The sequence below is a fragment of the Pleurodeles waltl genome, chromosome 8 (assembly GCF_031143425.1).
Source record: "Pleurodeles waltl isolate 20211129_DDA chromosome 8, aPleWal1.hap1.20221129, whole genome shotgun sequence".
In the NCBI taxonomy this organism is placed as follows: domain Eukaryota; kingdom Metazoa; phylum Chordata; class Amphibia; order Caudata; family Salamandridae; genus Pleurodeles; species Pleurodeles waltl.
Genome location: NC_090447.1, coordinates 358,594,425 through 358,615,398, shown reverse-complemented (window position 1 = coordinate 358,615,398; position 20,974 = coordinate 358,594,425). Strand labels below are relative to the sequence as shown.

At 43.7% G+C, this 20,974-nt stretch overlaps 1 protein-coding gene across 1 annotated transcript in view; it reads left to right on the top strand.

Moving 5' to 3' along the window:
• Positions 1-5,160: 5,160 nt before the first annotated feature.
• Positions 5,161-20,974, top strand: part of TSPAN7 (tetraspanin 7) — a 230,637-nt gene continuing 214,823 nt past the window's right edge. The window contains exon 1 of the mRNA XM_069204232.1: positions 5,161-5,552. Within this exon, the coding sequence (XP_069060333.1) occupies positions 5,472-5,552 (81 nt within the window). The 5' untranslated portion in view covers positions 5,161-5,471. The remainder of the gene's footprint in view (positions 5,553-20,974) is intronic.

Below are 20,974 nucleotides of genomic sequence, written 5' to 3'. Positions count from 1 at the left end.
TGTACAGTGATGCTTACTGACACACTTACACAAAGTGAAACAATTTGTGGTGACAGTAAATGGAGTAAAAGAGTAAAGAAAGAATGAATAATGTTTAGAACCAAAATGGTACCAGCTGCAAGAAGAAGTGTATGCTTTTGCACAGCTCAGTTGAACCAGCTCTTAACAACATCTGGGATTGTTCTGAAAAGCAATGCTTTGGGTTCCGGAGGGAGGAGAATAGGTACTGGCACCAGTGAAAAAAGCAAAAGAGCAATACAAATAAATAAATAAATATTGTTGTTCAAAAAGACAGTATGCCACGGGAGTGTATTGGAAAGGAAACAGAATCCTGGTCAGAAAACTTGGAGAAACGTGGTCTAATTAAAAAACATTCACGTAGGTGCCTGCACTTAGGGGCGTTGACGGCAATTTGTGCCTGTTTGGCAGCCTCTCCACAAGCCATCATTCACCCACATGTGAAACATTTCATGCCATGGTTGTGGAACGCCATTACTTTATCCCCTTGGCTTGGTGGTGCCTCAGGTGCTGAGGTGGTGGTTGGAGGAACCTGTTTTTTCATTTTTCAATGCCTCATCAGGGGAAGAGCTAAAAAAATACCATTACAGTTTGTGGCACACATGCAGAAGGTGCTGAGGTGGTGGTTGGGGGATCCTATTTTTCCATTTGTGGCCCGCCTGCAGAAGGTGCTGAGGTGGTGGCTGGGGAACCTGTTTTCTATTTTGGCATGCCTGCAGAAGGTGCTGAGATGGTGGTTCGGGAAACCTCTTTTTCCGTTTGTGGCACGCCTGCAGAAGGTGCAGGCTGGTGTATGGGATGCAGTCGGTGCTGGTGATGAATTCTGATCAGGTGCTTAGCAAGAGTGGTGTTGGGAGAAATAGTTCCTGGCCAACACATGACTGTTATATGTCAGAAATTGCTTGCATTGCAGTGTCAATGCTTGGGAAGCCTTCATTCCCTTGGCAGAGTGAAATGGGCCCACACCCAAGAACACGGTGACCTTTGGTCACTTGGTGGAAAATGGGAGGGGCCGGTTTCCTCTGCAGATGAGATCATCTCTGATTCAAGTGACTCAAATGACCAAGGTGCAAGAGGTGGGATGTTTGGGTGCACTGCAGCAGACGGTGTGGCTGCAGAAGCATCCGTAGAAGTGCTGAAAAGAACATGAAACAAATAAACAATTATTACATTATTGCATCACAGAAGAACAAGAACAAAAAATGTATAACGCATAATAATGTAAGCTTATAGCACTCAGCAAAAGTATAATGCATTCAGAAGTGGACATTTTGTGTAGCACATGCATTGACTCACACTTCCCCCACTTTTTTTGCTCGGATTAAGTCCTAGCACAAAAATCTCCCACTCTGAACATGGCTGTGAAATGCAGAAGTTAAAGACGTTCTCACTCATAATAGCTTGTACACACTTGAAGGTGACATTTATTTACTAAGAGCCTCTGCTGGACTTGCAGGAGTTGCTGCTTTCCGTTTTATAAGTACAACAGGCACATATCAAATACTTACCTATCCACACTCAGATAATTTGCAAACTATGTGCGACTGTAAGCGATCAGCACTTCGAAAATGTTAAACATAAATGCAAGTGAAGCCTTCCCACACTCAGAGTTGGAGTATGCATGAAAAAATAACTCAGAAAAGGTCTATCACGTGCAAAAGTACAAGCTGTGCGCACACTCAAAGGGTCCATGTTCATGGCATTCAGAAGTGCGAGCTCCATTATATTTGCTCACAAACAGATGAGATCAAGCTTCACCAATTCAGAGCTCGCCATGGTCATGCAGTGATAGCTGTCACACTGATATTGGGACCTGCACATGCCCTATAATGTAGTCTGAGACACATCCAGGGACATGTGTAAGTACTCTGCCATTCACCCAGACACAAACTCAGGAGCACACTCTGAAACAAGAATGTGCGCACCACCACTGACTCAGTGTCACTCCAATGAAGGCAAAGGCACAATGGAGTAGTTCAAGTCACATCCTTAGGCTTGTGTTAGCATATCACCAGTCGCCTAGACACCCAGTCTCAGTGAGAGTGGAATACCTACAAAGGAGCAGTCCCAGAGTCAGTACACCTTGACTCTCCCACAAACGCACTCAGGGTCACGCTCGGGGACCTGACCAATCACACTGTCACGGCTCCGTGAAAGACCAGTTGAGGCAAAGGCACTATGACATACTCAGATTCACACTCAGAGATACTTGCCAGCACACTGCCCTCACCCAGATACCCCTGCTCAGCATCTGACATATAATCAACCACTGGCATGGACGGCACTTCAATCCCTGCTTGCCTTTGCTACCCCTGGCATTGCATTTGTGACCCCTTGCCTCAAAGGTGGCAAAATCAGTGGCAGGAACACAGGGGCAGCTCGTCCTTATGGACTTGGTTGGGCCTCCAAACTCCTTTTTATTCACTATTAGTGTAATACAAAAATAGAGCCCAATTAGCTCGAATCTGACCCTGCCAGGCGGCAGAGGCAAGTAACAAGTGCTTTTAAATGTATGTTGTGTGCATGCATGCAAGTGAGAATGTGTGAACGTAAATTTCAAATGGCCTGTGATGTCACCTTTGCTACCCCTCGCCTTTTTGTGAAATTACGTTCATGACCACCGATCCTTCAGGATTATGAAACATAGCAAGTTTATTCCTGGGTATTCAAGTGCCTAAACTCAGGACCATCATCTGACAACCAAACCCAATCATACCTAGTCCAGAAAACTTCTGAAAGCTGAACTATTTAAATGCCTCACCAAGGCTAGCAAGTGCTAAATAAATGCAAATTCAATTCAATTTCAATGCTTTAAAAACTGGCTGTACTCAGATCCAGGAGCCAGAACTTAAGATATAAGACACATTCATTAACCCTTCAGATTAGACAGTAGCCTTCACACCAGTTTTGTAAGCGTCTTCTCTAGCATCCTGACTGCTCTAAAGTAACGAATTGAAAGAGTTCATTGTAGAACTTTTCAAAACATCCCAGTAACTAGAAATGTCTATACCCCAAATTTTACATGACGAATATCCTAGAACAATTTTGAAAGTCTGAATACAATAAATACAGTTTGAAAAACTCAATGATCCACAGTCTTGCCGGTCTGAGTTTGTTGAGGCCTGCACGTGGATAGGTGGCTGTAATGAAAAGTACAAGATAGGGAGGAGGTGTATTCTAGTGGTTCACAAGTGTCTGCACTGGATCAAAGATATGAATTTGTTGCTTTGTCATATAATCAAACTGAGTGATCCTGGGTAAGTAACTTGTCTCTCCCTGTGACAGAGTTCCTAATTTGGCAAAATGATAAGTGCTTAGAAACAGGCAACCATTCTTAAGGATTACGTCAAAAAGTGATATTTAAATGCACTGCAAATGACCATTTAAGTTCTGAAATAGAAATTAAAGTTATCTGTGTCACAAAAATCTATGATGCAAATTGACAAATTGATAGATATTTTGACTGCTGTAGCACTGCAAATTATAAATTCTAAATGGAAATCAGTTGTTTGAATGACTTTAAAATCTTGGTGGAATAATGTATGTAATAATCGTAGATTGTATAATTATAATCTCAAATCTCTACAAAATTCTACTAAACATTATAAAGAGTGGCTTCGTTAAACTACTTATCTCAATGTGCAGTTAACTCTTATAATCCTGCTGTTGCTCATAAACTTCCTTGACTTCTAATTTCATATTCATATCTTTATTTAGTTGAATGTATTTCTTTAGCTAGCCAATGTCTTCTCTTCTCTTCTCATCTCTTCTCATATTCCCTTCCTTTACCTTCCTTTCGTTTGTAGCCTCTTTCCTACTTTGATATCTCCCTTTCAGTGGTCTTCCCTTCATTCTTTTTCTATTCATCTTTTCTCAAATTTCGCTTTTAATTAGAAACATTGCATGTTGCTAGTAATACATACTATGACTATAACGACGTTCTAACCCTCTATCAAGTGCGACATTAGTAACAGCTTTAACATTTTATTGCAATTATTTTATATATCATTTTGCAGATCTTGAATACCTATTTTCAGGCTACTATTAATTAATTTCGTGTTACCTAATAAAAATATAAAACTAAAAAAGTGTGATTTCCAGAGCGTGAAAAGAATTGGAGTATGAAAAGTAACACTTACCCCAATAATTGATCCTAACCCATGTTTTTAAAATGACAAACTTCTAAAGAATAGCATAAATAAAACTCACTCCATACAGTCTAGCGTTAGACCACCCTCTACTTCTCACAAACCATCCCCCACTCCCGGCACACACTCATGACTTGCAACCAGCCTGCTAAAATTCCTACTGCATTCCTGAAGGGGAGAGAAATGCGGAATTCTATTGCCCTTCAAACATCAAAGCTCAGCCGGAATGTTTTTCACAGCACTACAGAAACATTGAAGTGCACAAATTGATATTCAGTTAGCTAAAATGCATTTTATATGAAGAAATCATAAACAACCACACTCTGCAGTGCTTTAAATGAAAATATAGAAGTGCGGGTGCTCACTATTTAGAGTGTCTGTTTGCCTCTGGGAAGTGCCGGTACTCTCTCATTAAATGTATTGTAACAGTGCTGAGAAATGCCGGAATTCTACCTTCATATTTACGAAGCGCAGGTACTCAGTCCCGGACAGCACCTACCCATTTAAATCACTGATCCCAGGACTGCGCCTAGGAAGACAGACATTTCCACCAATCTGGCAAGTGTCGCTGAGCAACACAGATCACACGATCTAAAATGAACAGTGTATCACATATTTTGGGATGGCCATAAATCCATAAAGCGAAATTGGGCAGAAGCCTAAAGACGCTGTTGTTTGTCACTTCTACAAACTGATACAATGGCTGAATGTACCTCAAGGAGACGGTACCGCCTTTCTGCTTAAAACGTGCCTGACAAGAAGAACTAGCGCGACGAAGCACTTCAATCTGTAAAAACGATCTGTAGAAATCATATTCAATTTACGCTGTGGGCAGGCTAGAGAATAAATGGTTCATATATTTTATTCCCAAACCCAGTACGCATGCATGGCAAACATTTAGGAAGACTACAAGTGATATCATTGAAATATCAGTTGCCTCACTTTTTTGTTTGTATAAGCATCTTTTCTAGACAGAGCATCTGCTCTAGATAGTGCCCCTCCTCTCTGAAACAAATGCCCAAGTCTGCCCTGCTATTCGTGCCACCTCCCTTCGGGAACACACGGCCCCCGCCCCCTATTTGCCAACAAGTGCTGCCCTGTGGGGGCTTTCAGCGCGGAGAGCGAGCCGCCCCGGGGGGCGCCGAGCGCTGACGTCACTGAGGCGTTTATTGGCCGGGGGCGGGGGTCGAGCGGCAGCCCTCCCTGCCTCCGCCGAGCCGTGGGGACAGCCTCCGCCTCTCGCCTCCGCCGTCGCCGCGTCAGGACCGCAGCAGCGCCAACACCCGGAGTCCGGATTCCAGGAGCATGGCATCGAGGAGGATGGAGACCAAGCCAGTCATAACGTGTCTCAAGACGCTGCTCATCGTCTACTCTTTCGTCTTCTGGGTGAGTCCCGGGGGCTCGCGGGGGGCTCTCCTCGGGCGCCCTCGTGCACCCTGCTCCTAGGCAGTAGTGGGGGCTTGTTTCGTTCTAAAAGGGGGTATTGTTATTTGATTATGAGATTGCATCTGCGCGCCCCCTCCTTCCTCTGCATCAGAGACGTGCGTGTGCCTGTCAGAGGAAGGCTGTCTGCCCGTACAAGAGGGAGCGACATATCACCTACTCCCCTCGTCCAAGGCCGTGGAAGGAATGCAAGCCCCTCGCCAATATCCCCGCAGAGAGTGTCTGTCTGTGACAGCCATAGCAGTCCCTTGGTGTGGGATATGTGCATCCTCGGCCTCATCGTTCTCAGATGGAGACCGCCTGCTTGGGGAATGTTTGCACTGAGTGTGTGAGGGAGGACTATGTGTCCTGCATCCGTTACTGCTATGGAATATGTGTCTTGTGCCCGTGACTGCTGTGGGATGTGTGTCCTGTGTCCGTGACTGCTGTGGGATGCGTGCCCAACGCGCCTGGCTGTGGGACAGGCGCTCCCTCGTCCGTGTCAGTCTCAGATAGAGACCATCGGCCTGGATAATTAATGCAGAGTTTGTGACAGTCAAATGTGTCCCTCGTCCCCGACTGTGGACGTGTCCCTCGTCCCTCTCAGACTCAGCTAGAGACCGTCTTCCTGGGAAATGTTTGCACCGGCTGTGCGAGGGAGGTATATGTGTCCCTCGTCCACGAATGTGGGATATCTGTCCCTCGTCCCTGGCTACACTGGGAAATTAGTTCTCTCGACCCTGTCAAGTGTCCCTCGTCCCTGTCAGCCCCAGATGGGAACTGTTTGCACTGTCTGTCCTAAGTCCCTGACTGCGGGGCAGGCGCTCCCGCGTCCCTATGCCTCTCAGATAGAAACTGCCAGGTGTGTCTCTCGTCCCCGAGTCTGCGACATGTGCCCCTTGTCCCTGTCAATCTCAGATGGGGCCGTCTGGCTGTGCAATGTCTGCACTGGCGGTGGGAGGGACTGATGTGTTCCCCTCGTCCCTGTACGTGAGATATGTGTTCCCTGACTGTGGGATATGTGACCCTCGTACCCATCTCCCTCCAATAGAGATTGTCTGCCAGGGGAGAGTCAGCCCTGGCTGTGTGAGCGTTGATACGTTTCCCTCGCCTCTGTATTCCCACAGGGAACTACTGACTGCGAGAGTCGCTGCACCAGGTGTCAGGGAGGGAGTGTACCCCCGACTGTGAAAGGCATGTGCGCTCCTCGTCTCTGTCCCTGTAGAGGGAGGGGTACCCGATATCTCATGCGCGTCGCGTCGCTGACAGTGAAAGGGATATGTGCCCCTCTGCTCTCTCCCTGTCGGAAGGAAACTGCCGGAGTGGAGACTGCAATAGCGGCCTGCAAAGAGGGGCATCTGGTGTTTGTCCGCTCTACCTAGCAGTCTCTGCACTGGCTGTCTCTGGGGAGGGACGTGTTCTCGCTCGCTCCTATCCACGTCAGAGGGAGACCGCCTGCCTCGGAGAATCTCTGCACTAGCTGTCTGTGAGGGAAGGATTCTGGCACTTGGCCTTCTAGAAACGAGAAATCTACCACTGCCCCTACCTGTCACAGGGGTATCTGCCACCTATCACTATCCCAGCCCTTCTCTAGAAATGTGAAATTCTACCACTGCCCCTGCCTGTCACAGGAGTATCTGCCACCTATCTCTATCCCTGACCTTCTAGAAATGAGCAATTATACTATTGCCCCTGACTGTCACAGGGGTATCCGCCACCTGTCACCATCCCTGCTCTTCTAGAAATTAATCATTCTTCATCTTCCCCTGCCTGTCATAAGGTTATCTATAGTCACCCTCCTAGTCTAGAAACGTAAAGGTCTGCCCCCTGTCCCGTTCACTGCCCCTTCCTGAGAAGGGAATATTTTGCTGTCGCCCCTAATTCCCCGCCCCCCTCCCCTCAATCTGCTAATCACCCTTTCCTGCGAAAGGACTATCTGCCCCGTCAGGCCTGCAGAAGCAGTAGCTGCCCTGCCCCTATCCGTCCGTTATGTTTTATGTGCCCTGCCTACAAAAGTGCAAATTGAGAAACTAACCTGCCCTTTATCCCGCGCCTAGTGAAAAGGGTGTCTGCCTCTGTTAGAGAGAGGAGCTGCGCCCCATGCCACGGGAAAGCACATTAAAGTATAACCGCAGGGCACTGTGGAAAGCTCCGTTACTGTCCTGTCTGTATAAGAAACTTTGTCTCTATCAGACGGAAAGGGCAGATTCCCCTTTTCACAGGCAGACATGCAACAGGGCAGATTTGCCTTTTCCCAAACACACTGGGCAGATTTACCTTTTCCTAAACAAAGAAGGCACATTTTCATTTTTCCAAACAGACAGGGCAGACTTTGGTGTCCCCTGACAGACAGGGCAGATTTTCCCTTTTCCAGACAGACAAGGTAGATAAGATTTTAATTTCCACAGACAAACGAGACAGATCTTCATTTCCCCAGACAGACACGGCAGCGTTTCATATTCCCAGACATACAGGGCAGATTTACCCTTTCCCAGACAAACAAAGCATATTTTCATATTCCCAGACAGACAGGGCAGATTGTCACTTCCTCAAACAGACAGGGCAGATTTCCTTTCCCCAAATAGACAAGGCAGGTTTCTGCCACACTCCTGCCTTCCAAGGGACCCGTGTAACCCATTTTTCCAAAGCGAATCTCTGCTAAGAGCCCTGCCCTCTGAAGAGATTATCCGCCTCTTGAAGCCGTTCTGATCCCCTGGTTATAAAACGGGATTTCACCTCTTACCTGCCTTTGAGAGAGAATCTTCTCCCTGCCCTACCTGTAAGAGTGACTCACTGCCCCATAAATGTCCCCTGGCGGCGAAAAGCATGTTTCATGACTATGAAATAAAACGGAGTGTCTGTTTGCCTGTGAATGAAATGTCCCGCCTGCACGCGCAGGGCACCTCTCGTGCTCGTGAAAACAACTGCTATCTCTGCTAGGAGCGGCAGACTTTATTAACAGAGCCCAAGATGCCTCCCAGCTGCAGTGCCTTGGCTGTTGGCAAAACGTGTCCCCTGCTGCAGAGGCTGTCCCAGCATTCCTTGTTGTATGTGCGTAGCCTGCCAGGCTAATTATGGGGGTTGCTCTGCTTGGCCGGTGGTGATGTCTTCTGTGCAATTGGCTGATTTTGATTTTGGGCTGGAGATGAGGAAAAAGTGTTAGGGTCTCCGAGTCATTATGTCAGATGTTTATTTGGTGAAACCTGGAGAATTCTAGAAAAAAGTACATAACCCTGCTGTCCGTTTATCGGTGACATAATAGGGCATGTGATACGTGCATCGGTGGTCCAGTGTGAGGCATCTGTCGTGCATGGGTAGCTCATTTTAAGGTGAGAGATCCATGCATTGGTAGCCGTGTTTAAGGCAAGGAATCTGTGCACTGGTACCTCAGTTTAAGGCAGGAGATCTGTGCATTGGCAGCCCAGTTTAAGGCAAGAGATCTGTGCACTGGTACCTCAGTTTTGGGCAAGAGATCTGTGCAGTGGTAGCTCATTTTAAGGCAAGAAATATGTGCATTGGTAACTCAGTTTATGACAAGAAAGTATTGCATCGGTACCTCTATTTAAGGCAAGAAATCTGTGCATTGGTAGCTCTGGTTAGGGCAAGAGATCTTTGCACTGGTAGTTCAGTTTAAGGCAAGACATCTGTGCATTGGTTGCTCTGGTTAAGGCAAGACATCTGTACACTGGTACGTCCGTTTAAGGCAAAAAATCTATGCATTGGTAGCTCAGCTTAAGGCAAGAAATCTTTGCATTGGTTGCTCTGGTTAAGGGAAGAGATCAGTGCATTGATAGCTCAGTTTTAGGAAAGAGATCTGTAAATTGGTAGCTCTATTTAAGGCAAGAGATCTGTGCATTGGTTGCTCTGGTTAAGGCAAGATATCTGTGCACTGGTACCTCCGTTTAAGGCAAGAAATCTATGCATTGGTAGCTCAGTTTAAGGCATGAAATCTTTGCATTGGTAGCTCTGGTTAAGGGAAGAGATCAGTGCATTGATAGCTCAGTTTTAGGAAAGAGATCTGTAAATTGGTAGCTCTATTTAAGGCAAGAGATCTGTGCATTGGTGCCTCATTTCAAGGCAAGAGAGCTGTGCATTCATTGGTAGCTCCATTTTAGGCAAGAGAGTTGTGCATTGGTACCTCAGTTATAGGTAAGCGATCTGTGCATTGGTACCTCAGTTTTAGGCAAGAGATCTGTGCATTGGTACCTCGGTTAAAGCAATAGATAGGCATTTGTGGTTCAATGGTCCGTGCTTTGGTAGTTCAATCTAAGGCAGGCGATCTATGCATTGTTGGTCCAATTTAAGTCAGGAGATCTGATCATTGGTTGCTGAGTTTAAGGGAAGTGAGCTGTGCACTGATGGACCGTTTTAAGGCCCCTTAAGACAAGTGATCTTTGCCTTAAGGATGCAGTAAGTCAAGTGATCTGTGCACAATGGCTCAATTTTTCAGGCCGGTACTCTGGATTGAGGCTACAGTTAAAGCCATGGTATCCAACTGAATTTACACTTACAAAGGAACGTATTTGGGAGGCATGGACTGATGGGACTTAGGGCCTTATTATGAGTTTGGCAGTCCCAGGACCACCAAACTCACAGTGGTTGTCAGAGCGCTGCAATCCTGGTGGTCTGACCGCTAGATTACAATCCTTGTGGTCAGACTGTAAGGACACATCTGCCTCCGCCAGCATCAGGGATCCCTTCAGGTTAGCGGCAATCAAAGCCTTGGTCAGCCATGGCATCTCTGAGTTTGGCACCGCCATGCTGATCACGACTTTCCTTTCCTTTCCGCCGGCCTTTTCTTGGTGAGCTGTCCGCCATGAAAAGGCTGGCGGAAAGGCAGTGTTGGGGGTAATGGGGGGCCCCTGCACTGTTCACAGTGTAGGGGCCTTTCTGCCAAAACCGTCAGAATGCGCAGTGTGCCACTTGGCTGTAATCAAAAGAATAGAGTTGTAAAAGGTATTATGCCTGTTCACAATGCCAACAGTGCCCATTTACCATGAGTACTGGAAGTAGTGACCAAAACTGGTGTTCAGGCAGGTGTCCTGAAAACTGTATCAACTACTGTATCTTCATGTGAAATACTTATAATAGATATTTTTCGGACATGGGGTTGGCCCATACCAACACCTTCCACATGCAATGTGGTTGTCCACTGCATGGTCTGGGATGAGATTGCTCGTAGTACAAATGGAAATAAAACTGCTGCAAGGTTGGGTTGCCTTGTGTGTTCCAGAGTAGAACTTGGCAGAGGTTTCTTAATCACATACAGTCCCCTTTGGGAACGACATCATTTTAAATGGTGTAGATGACTGTTTTGTTCCTATTTAACGTGGCCTTGTATGCAGCTGTAAATGTTGTCTACTCAGTCATACTATTGGCCAGTGAACACTTGGAGCGTTGCGACCTACGTATGTATGTATATGTTATTTCTATAGTGTGAACTTTAGCAAAAGACAGCAGAGCACTGTACATGGTCAATGACAAGCATAAAGTCAACAAGCGATAGGGGAAGAGGCTGGATTGTGGATGGTCAATGCGTTGGGATGCAGTATTCTTTAAAGAGGCTAGTCTTCAACTCTTTCCTACATCGGTGTTTGTATATATATGGTACTTGACATTATCACAATTATTGAACCATGAAGCACATCAGAGAGAAAGAGACTTTACCAAAAGTACACCTGATTGTCCAGCAGAGAGATGGCAATCAAGTCCAAAATGTCTCACCCCAGCGCTCTTTTGAACAGATTGGAGCTGTGGCTAATTCCACTTGTAATAACCCAAATATCCACATCGGATTTTTTTATTATTGTAATTTGGTTTTGTAATGTTTACTCTCCCTTTCAATTGACTGTACCATTCCTTGCCTGAAGCTGGACATTCAAGCTGTTCGCTGCCTTATCTTGTTTCCATCTCTCCAGCTGCATACCTGGGCATGCAAAGGGCAAATTAAAAATGGCACTTTTCCCACTGCAGTGTTTGGAGACACAAAGAAGCTGGAAACATTCTGAGTGGAAAGTAGTTGTAAGAAATTCCTTTCTCATAACTGCCCATGTACCAACCTCTGTCATGCTCAGTCTGAGCACTGACATAAATTTGAGGTCAGGTGCGAGACAGTGTTTAGGCTCAATTTCAAACCACAGGATATGCACAAGTTGAGCATTGCGCTGGAGTTTTGCCCACACAAGTTCCGCCAGGTAATCTCTGAATGACTTTGTAAATCCAAAAAAACGCCCAAAGGTGGACACCATGTTATAATGCTTATTGTGGAGACTATATCCACACATTTTTCCCAATCACATAGAGGAAAACCTTTTAGTGGGTTAACTGCGCACTAACCCACTGGTCACGGCATTTTCCCCTGGGCAGTTTTTGCCCCCAAGTTTACGTCGATGCTTGGAATAAAAGTATTTGTGGTCATTTTCAAACAGTTTACAGTTTTTTGGCACTCAGATGTCTATGGGGTCCTCAAGAATATAGGCTATGTAGTGTAATGCCTACTGTGCCTGGTCAAGTTTTCCTTCATATGCGTGGCCCTGGTAGCTGGCTATGCTCATCATTAAAGGATTCTTCTACCTATGATAGGAGGTTGGGAGCACTCTAGTATGAGTCCCACTGTCTGGATCTCAAATCTACTTGAAAGTCTGAGTACCTTCTGTGTGTTGTATTTTGCCAGGCTTTGCAAGACTGTGTTTCAGCTTACGTTTCATTTGAATTAATTTCGGCTTTGTGTCTACAAGGTACTGGTTACTTATTTCCTTTAAGGGCACTAATATTCCTTCTAGTTTAAACGATTAAAATTGATACTATAAAATTGTTCAGCTGCACCCACCAGTTTATTTCTTTTTCTGTTAATGCCAGATCTATTGTTTTTGTATTCAAGTGATGCATTGAGGATCTCCTGAAAATGGAATTTATCACGTCACGCAGGATTTAAAAAAGTAAAATCTACAAATAAGCAAAGGTAGTTGACCTTCTCCTTCGGATTAAATACAGAGCATGTGGTCAAGGAGAGGTAGGGCTTGTCACTTGCAAGAAGCAGAGGCTGGTGTAGAGAAAATGATCAGCCATATAAAGGCAGAGTAAAATGATCTTTCCTCTAGGTGAGATGGACATTGACTTGCAAAACTACTTTTGTGTATTTCACACTGACTTGCACAACAATTTTTGTGTATTTCATAGCAAATTAGCCACATAGATGGATCTGGAATCTTGGATAGGACGGGTTAATTTTTCCTGTGGGTACATGGTAGTGGTTTCCAAGTCTTTCAGTACTCAAAACTGAGGTCCTTGCATCTTCCCAGTGTAAGTTTATGTATGCATTTAAGATGAAAAGATGTTGCTGATGTTAGTGAATACACTCAAAGTTGTTATGTTCTGTTTACCACATTTACAATGGCCTCTCACATTGGAACAGCCAATTTCCAGGACTTCAAACCTACAATTAAGACTACGTAAATTTCGGCAACTAGCGGCCTGGTCTATTTTTCGGAGCTTTAAGTGCCATCTGTGTGTATGTAGGTGGAGAACCCGATTTTGTGAATCAGGATCTGTTATTTCTGGATTCAGATAGAAATTTTTGCACACACATGTGACACTTGAGTGTACAAAGTTTATTAGGTGAGCCTCCTGTTTGTCAGGATGGAAGTTTTTGTTTGATAAATACAATCTATGATTTGTACAGAGGCTCATTGTGTGACATAGTAGTTCAGTGTTTCCTTCACAAGTCCAATATAATGTAATCACAAGATCTATGCTTTGTACAACGGTCCAGTGCAGTGTGAAACACAATGACTGTTATTCTACACAATGACTGTTATTCTACACAGTCCTTCTACTGTTCGCCACACCAGATATTTGCTGTGTCCAGAAATCCACCACTGTGTGGCAAGATGTATATTTCTTACAGAGGCTCAACACAGTGTGTTACACAAGATAAATTCTTTATTTGGGGGTTTATGCTTCTGCATCACACCAGGTATGTGCTTTGTCTATATCTCCACCACTGCCTGCCAAATATGTTTTATAATTTGTACAGAGGCAAGCAACTTTGTGCCCCAAAATACCTATGGAATTTACAGAGGTTTGCCATAGTGTATCTCTTTTCTGAGGTTCATAGATGTGTGTCATAAGGTCTACACTTTGTACAGAGGTCAGCCACACTGATCCACTTAAGGTCTATTTTTCCTAAAAGGTATACTAATGTGAGCCATGCAAGTTCTGTGCTTTGGCCTGCGGTGTGCCACTCAAGATCTATGCCTTGTTCAGAGGTCCACCATTGTGTTCCATTCAGATCTATGCTTTCTTCAGAGACTCTGAACACCTTGATCGAAAACAGTTGGGTCCTCAAAAATTCAGTGTCAGTCAAAGACTGTCCACAAGGACGGAAGGTGTTCCCCATCTTTGGGCCCATGGTATAGATTTGAGAGTTGACATTCTCAATTTGTTACTCGGAATTGATCTTCTGGTTTTCAAAAGAGCATACATAGTTTCTTGTTTATCAATGTTATCATACTTTTATAGTGGTTCCCTACATTTTACAAGTAGCATGAGCAGTGGAGATAAACACATGCTGATGGATTTGGACAGTGGATCCTTTTTGTAAATCACACAAGGACAGCACCTTAATGCTCAGTGAGCTTCTTTCTCTATACTAGCAGCACCAGAGCACAATCGGTAGTGATGAAGTTACTGATCAGTTCAACATAATCAGGACAGGCAAGCTCAAGCCTGTACTATTCATACCTGTAAAAAGAGCTTGCACAACTCAGATTAGGCCATTTTCTGCTGCATGTCTTGCCTTGAATAGAGACCGCAGGATATCAAAAGAAGAAATAGACTTGAAGCACAGAACCAATCTGGCCAGTGACTATTTTATTTATTAATTTATTTAATTGATTTGTACCTTGATGAGCTTTTATTGAAAGGCTACTTCACCACTCGAGGTGAATTGGATCAGTTTCATGATAGGTCCCATAGGGCTCTTGTTGGAATGTGGTCAATAATCCAAGAATACCATGATCAGTCACCTACTGGTGGAAAAAATCTTGAATTCTGTTGAGGGGATCCAGTGGAGTGGTCCATGTCTATTGTGGTTGTGATTCTAAGGCCTTTTTTGAATATGTTCGGGATCTGGAACAACCTCCCTGTAACAATCTGGACTGCACCAACACTATTCCAATTTAGGAAAGAATTGAAGACTCACCTTTTTAAAGAACAGTATGCCATGGTGAATTAACTATCTACAATCTAGCTACTCTCCAAGAACCTTGGCTTTATGTTTGTCTTTGACCCCGTGCAGCATTATGCTGCCTTTTGGCTACATTTGCATTTTAAAACTACCATAGCCTTACGAGTTGTTTTTCAGTCTTCACCAATGCTTGACTCAATAAAGGTTTTGAAGATCTGATGACAGCTGTCCAGCACATCTATTTTAATTTCTAAAAGGTGAAGTTTCTTTTTAATTCAGAGGGATTGTGCACTTGGAAAGAAGTGTTGATTTGTGAACTGGCTGTATCTGTGACTCTCCAATAATTCTATAAAGCCCAGACGGAGAGAGGGTTCCCACTCAAAAGCCCTCCAGTCACAAGCTACAAGGATTGGCCCCTCCAAAACTCCCTATAGATTGTGATTCAGTCTGAACATTACTACTGTCTTCTCACCATCAAGGAGTGCATTTCAGCCTGTTCCTTGACCTTGGATCAAGCTACTATTTCGGTAACGTTACAGTGACAGACCAACTAACTTTTGAAAAATGTTCCCTGGAGATGGGGCTGGTTTTGTGCAGAGCACAGCTTCACGCACTTCTACCCACCGTCTTTTCTATCCCACTTCAAACAACACACACCTTTTGAGACGGCCACTGATGTTCAGGGTATGTTTCACGCTCTGCAATAGACATCGGCCTTGCGGAACCTAAGAACAGTAGCTTGAAATCCACCATGTGCAGTGATTTGATGCCCACCTTGTCACTTACCTCGTGATTGTGGCTGTTCGCGAGGAGACCATATGAAAGGAGTTGATATTGTGTGACATACAATGGCACCGTGTCAGTTGGAAGGTCTGTGATGTGATTTGAGACAGGGTCAACATGAAACTGGGCTGTTAATAACGGAAGCACTCTTTACGATTTCTATAGTAACAAGCACAACCACAAATCTGTTTCCAGAGGTGGCAGAGTGAACTGGATTTCTTAAGTGTGGTTATTTTGTGCTTGTGAAACAGCAGAGTGGGAGGAACTTCTGTTGATTGGTGAGGCCCTGAATTGTAACAACAATAGGTACTTACCTTCAAAATACCCATTTTAGGTGCAGATGCAGGCTATTTGGAAATTACTTTATAAGCACTAAACTTAAGTTTGTTACAAAACATTAAGCATGCAAATAATATTTCTGCTTGCGAGCACTGTGAATCTTATCTAAGATATACCTGGAATATCGATAGCCTCATTATGGCTCTACAATTACGGAATTGTCAAGTTCACACGTTTGAATCCTAGCAAGACAGATTCAGCCTTCCATTCTTCCGTGGTTTGTAAATTGTGTGTCATAAATTGGTTAATAGTAGCATCTGCATTTCTAGCACTCACAAGTGACAGAAGTGCAGTATCGAAGCACTATATCAAAGATCATTATTAGGATATTGGAGATCACCAAAGAGTTTCATGACCTAACAGAGGTGAACAAGGGTGAATGCTGACTGTCTTTCAAACGCAGGCAAATTCGCAAACCATTTTATTGAATCCTGCCTCTATTGTTATGATTACAGTCTAGTTGTGACATAAGCACATGACATAGACACTCTGTTATAGGTAATCACAGTAGCTTTTACTGAAGTCAGAAGACAATGTGAAGAGTGCCTCCATAAGCGTAATTACCAATTGAGCAACAGTTACAGTCAAGACCAGAATTTGAGACTTCTTCCCAATGTTTTATTGTGAAAACCCAGATTCTTCATCTTTCAATGGTGAAATATTGATTTATTGCACTGATGGCGTTCAATGCATGAGTCAGGAATGTGTATGCTACCTGAATGTTCACTACACATTCTAAAGCACAAAAGTAAATTTGACACACATCTACTTGCATTCAACTATTTAGGAATATTTGTCTTGAAAGATTATAAACTGCTTTTATATGTGTATTTCCATGGTAGAGACTGAATATTCATCATACATTATCTGCAACCAGACATTCTCTGATTTGTAAGATACCAAGGATTTCATAGGTTTAAGAAGGGGGAGGGGAGAGTAATGGTTTGACTGTGTATTATATGGAATAAAACACCCCTTACCAGGTATAAAAAGAATATTGCAAGTTACCTCAGATTTCTGTGATTTTATAAAGGAGCTCGTCCTTTGACCTTGTCCTATTTCATTAAGGAAACGCTCTATGACTTGTAATATATCACAGGCTAGAGTGAACATTTTCACATTTATAATATGGCCTTCTGCAAAACATATCATCAGAGTAATCCACATTACATACGTATCAGACAGCATAATGTCAACAGTACGTTTTTTTCAGTACTTTTTCTCATTAATAAATCCATAAAGCCCTGCAAACAATGCATTTAAATCTTACAAAATAAGCAAGCAAAAGTCAATTTCATTTAAAAAGCCATTTAATTAATTGATTTCTATCAAATGGTAAATTACACCCATCAAGCACATTTACATTAACCCTCTTAGATTAAAAATGTTACTGTAAGAAATAGGGTTATTATTTCAGTTGGGAAATTACTCACCTCAAGTAATAATATTCACAATCCTTGTCAGGGTGAACCCTTAAGTCACTAAATTAACAGGAGCTTGGTCACCTGGTAGCTATGGCACAGAGCTGACAGGCTAAACCTAGAGCTAATGTGTAATAAACAGTAAAAAGTCAACATGCATAACAATTAAAATCCCAAAAGAAATCAGAAAAATAGAGTAAAACTTAATAAACAAAATGACACCTGTTAGACATTGGGTTTCTGGTTGGCAGAGGTATGCACCCTGGCCAAGCAGGATACACAATCCGAGGTAGGGTAAGTATCAATCACACTGTAATTAACCTGTGCTCAACCCCTGGAAGCTTGGCACAGAGCATTCAGGCTTCACTTAAGAGGCAATGTGTTAAGTATTTGTGCAACACTTCAAACAGGAAAATTATGAAAACACCACACAAAAAATACCACACTGTTTAGAACAATAGAGCTCGATTTAGTAAATATAGCAAGACTAAAATAACAAAAATCCAATAAGTAGAACTTGAGTTATGATTTCTTAATTATAATCTGTGAAATAGCGCCTAGAAACAAGAAGCGCCAACCTGGAATAACTGGTTGTGCTGGAGCAGGAAAAATTCAGAAGTTCAGGCTGACTGCGATGGAGAGTGGCCTGGCTACAGGGACCCCATTGGGCCCTCTGAAAAAAATGTACCTTAATCCTGGTTGAATCGACAACTAAAATGCAGGGAGCAGGCTGAATCAACATGTTGATTTTGATCCCCAGAATGGAGGCTATGCGTTGATCCTTTCTAAGTAGTATCGAAGATGCATCAATTTCTCCACACTGCAGACGCTATGCGTGGGGACCAACATGCAGCAGTTCTCAAGAACCGAGTTTACTCTACGCTGGAGAGGTGATGCGTCAACTCCAGTCCACAGAAGTGTGGCCGGTGCCTTTGTTTTGATACATGCAACAGGGGCTGTGCACCGGTTCCTATCCATGCAGTGGCGGCAATGCATTGATGTGGTTGGAGCAGCACTTTATACCCACTTGCAAGGCCCAGGACTGGATGGTACCACTTGGTAGTGCAAGACTCACACTGAGCAGAGTCCAGGTACTGTGACATGTGAGTTGGAAGTATTTTGTGTCCCTGAGACTTCAGTGAACAGGAGGAAAGCCAGAAAGAACTTGAAGTCACTTTGGTTCTGGGTTGGAGAGATTCAGGTTTAGTCCATCTCACTCACAGGCAAGGAGAGCAGCAGGTCAGCAGAGCAGGAATCCAGCAGAGTAGCAGTTTAGCAGAGGAACAGTAGTCCTTCTTCCTGGCAGGGTATCCACAAGTCCAGAAGTGTAAGGAGGTTGTGGTGTCTGAGGTCCAGTACGTATACCCAGTTGTTCTTTTGAAGTGGGGGAGACTTCAAACAGAGGATTTTGAAGTGCACAGAGTCCTGCCCTTCCTGCCCTGGCGTCAGAATGCCTACAGAGGGTATGCAACCCTTTGTGTGGGGACAGGACACAGCCTATTCAGGTGTTACGGTCAACTCCTCCCTCCCATGCTTCCCAGGATACCCCAACAGGCTGTGGGTGGCCCATCAGTCACACCTAAGCTACCTTTGTGTGTGGCTGTCTAGAGGGAATGCACAAAGCATAGCTGTCCTCAGCCCAGACATGTATTCCGATACAGACAGAAAGCACCAACTGGCTAAAGTAAGAAAATGCCAACTTTCTAAAAGTGGTATTTTCAGAATTACAATTTAAAATGTGACTTCACCATCAGTTGTGGTTTTAAATTGTGGTTCCAGAGACACCAAACTTGGTGTCCCCATCTTTTTCCCAATTGAAAATGGCACTTATAAAATAAGATAAGGTAACCCCAGCATTATCCTATGGGAGAGATAGACCTTGCAGGTTGTGACAGAACTGGACCTAGACACAGTTTGATGCTGGATGGAGCATAGGTCAGATACCCTAGCCAGGTTCATCTGGGTCAAAGAATGTACCTTCTGATTTTAGTCCTTTAACCCCCAGTCCACTATACAAGTACACTTCTAAAGTTGCACAGGACCTCAAGGGAGGCACTTAGAGGCTCACAGGGTGCCAAGCAGAGACCAACAGGAGATAAAAAGGTTCAGCAAAGGACAAGATCAAATCTGTGGTGACACTGCAGAAAAGGCAACATTTCCAGCAGTTTCCCAGTAGTGGTATTCCATAAATCATTTTCCTATGAAATCACACGCAACCTATATATAGATGGTACTTGTCTACCATGAACTTAGCCAAAAAGTAGCAGAGTGATGGAGGTTACAGAGAAGCAGCGCCCGAGTTCAGTCTTGTTACAGATAACTGGATTGGTTGAATGTGTGTGGCTGAAGTGCACAAAGTCTTGCCCAGAGGCTGCTTTTCCACATACTCTGGGGCAGTAAGAACATGCCATTATAGGGAGAATTTATAATGATAATTCTGCCTTTTTAAATCTGGGCATAACTTCAAGTCTGAGGAACGAAGACACTATCTTCAGATTGATGGATTTATTAAGAGATTTGTGAATCAGCGCTGGGGACTGGCAACTATAGGGAACTATATTGCTCTGTTACTAATATGGACAGATATTTATGGGTAGTTGAAATGAAATAAGATGTTTTTGCCTCTGAGGCTCATAGTGCAACAATCGTTTTTGCCCCCCCAATTCCCTCTCCTTCTGCACATTCCTTCACTAACATCCTCCAATGATGCCCCTCATGTCTCCATAGCCCCCTGTCATGTTTATTAGATTTCTTTACAGCACTACTCATACCAGTGTAGGGTTTCAGAGCACTTTACATTACAAACATTTGACAGAGACAATGAATCATACAAATGTGTAACTAAATGTATAGGTATTGTTACATAAAAATAAGAGGACTACACGGTGTAGGAGTCACATGACATCCATACTAGTAGGTAATTTATTTTAAGAGGGCTTGGCCAGGAGAAGCACAAACTCAGGATCTGAAAGGTAACAAACACAGTGGTTGGTGTTGGCTTGACTAATAAAAACGTATTTATACCCAAACAAACCCTTTTTAGCAACCTTAGGATAATGAAAGATTGGGGAACAAAACAAACGCTTTTAAACCTAAGCCCTGTAGTTGTCGTTCAAAAAATGTAATTTGTATTCAGCTTTTTGATGCCCAATCATATTTCACTGCTCTATATTGGATGGTAACTTATAAACTGAAAGCAACAGAAAAATCTCTGTGACAAAAGCAGTAAACCTCTGAGCTATTTACAAAAAATAACATTATGTAATTTGCATGTTCATATGCTTTGGCAAGCACATTAACACTGGGAGCTACTTTCAGATGAGCTAAAAACTGCTATTAGATAAAACTCAGACTTTCCAGCAGGTTCGTCAATCACCAGAATTATCTTGACATTTTTCTCATTGATTGAAAATTGCTGGGCACACAAAGAACTCAGCTGCAGGTGTTTTAAACACCATAAGACATTTCAGACTGCAGCACCTCCTGAGCTTGGCACCCGGTGCAATGGTGCCAGTCGCACTGTCTTAAAACGGGCAATGTGTACGACAGTGGGTTTAAGGAGGTTAAATTGCACAAGTCTGAAGAGAGGGTGGTTGAGTTCTGCCTTCAGGTTTGGTTTCAGGTAGTTGTAGGACTTGAGGCCTAAACACCTAAGA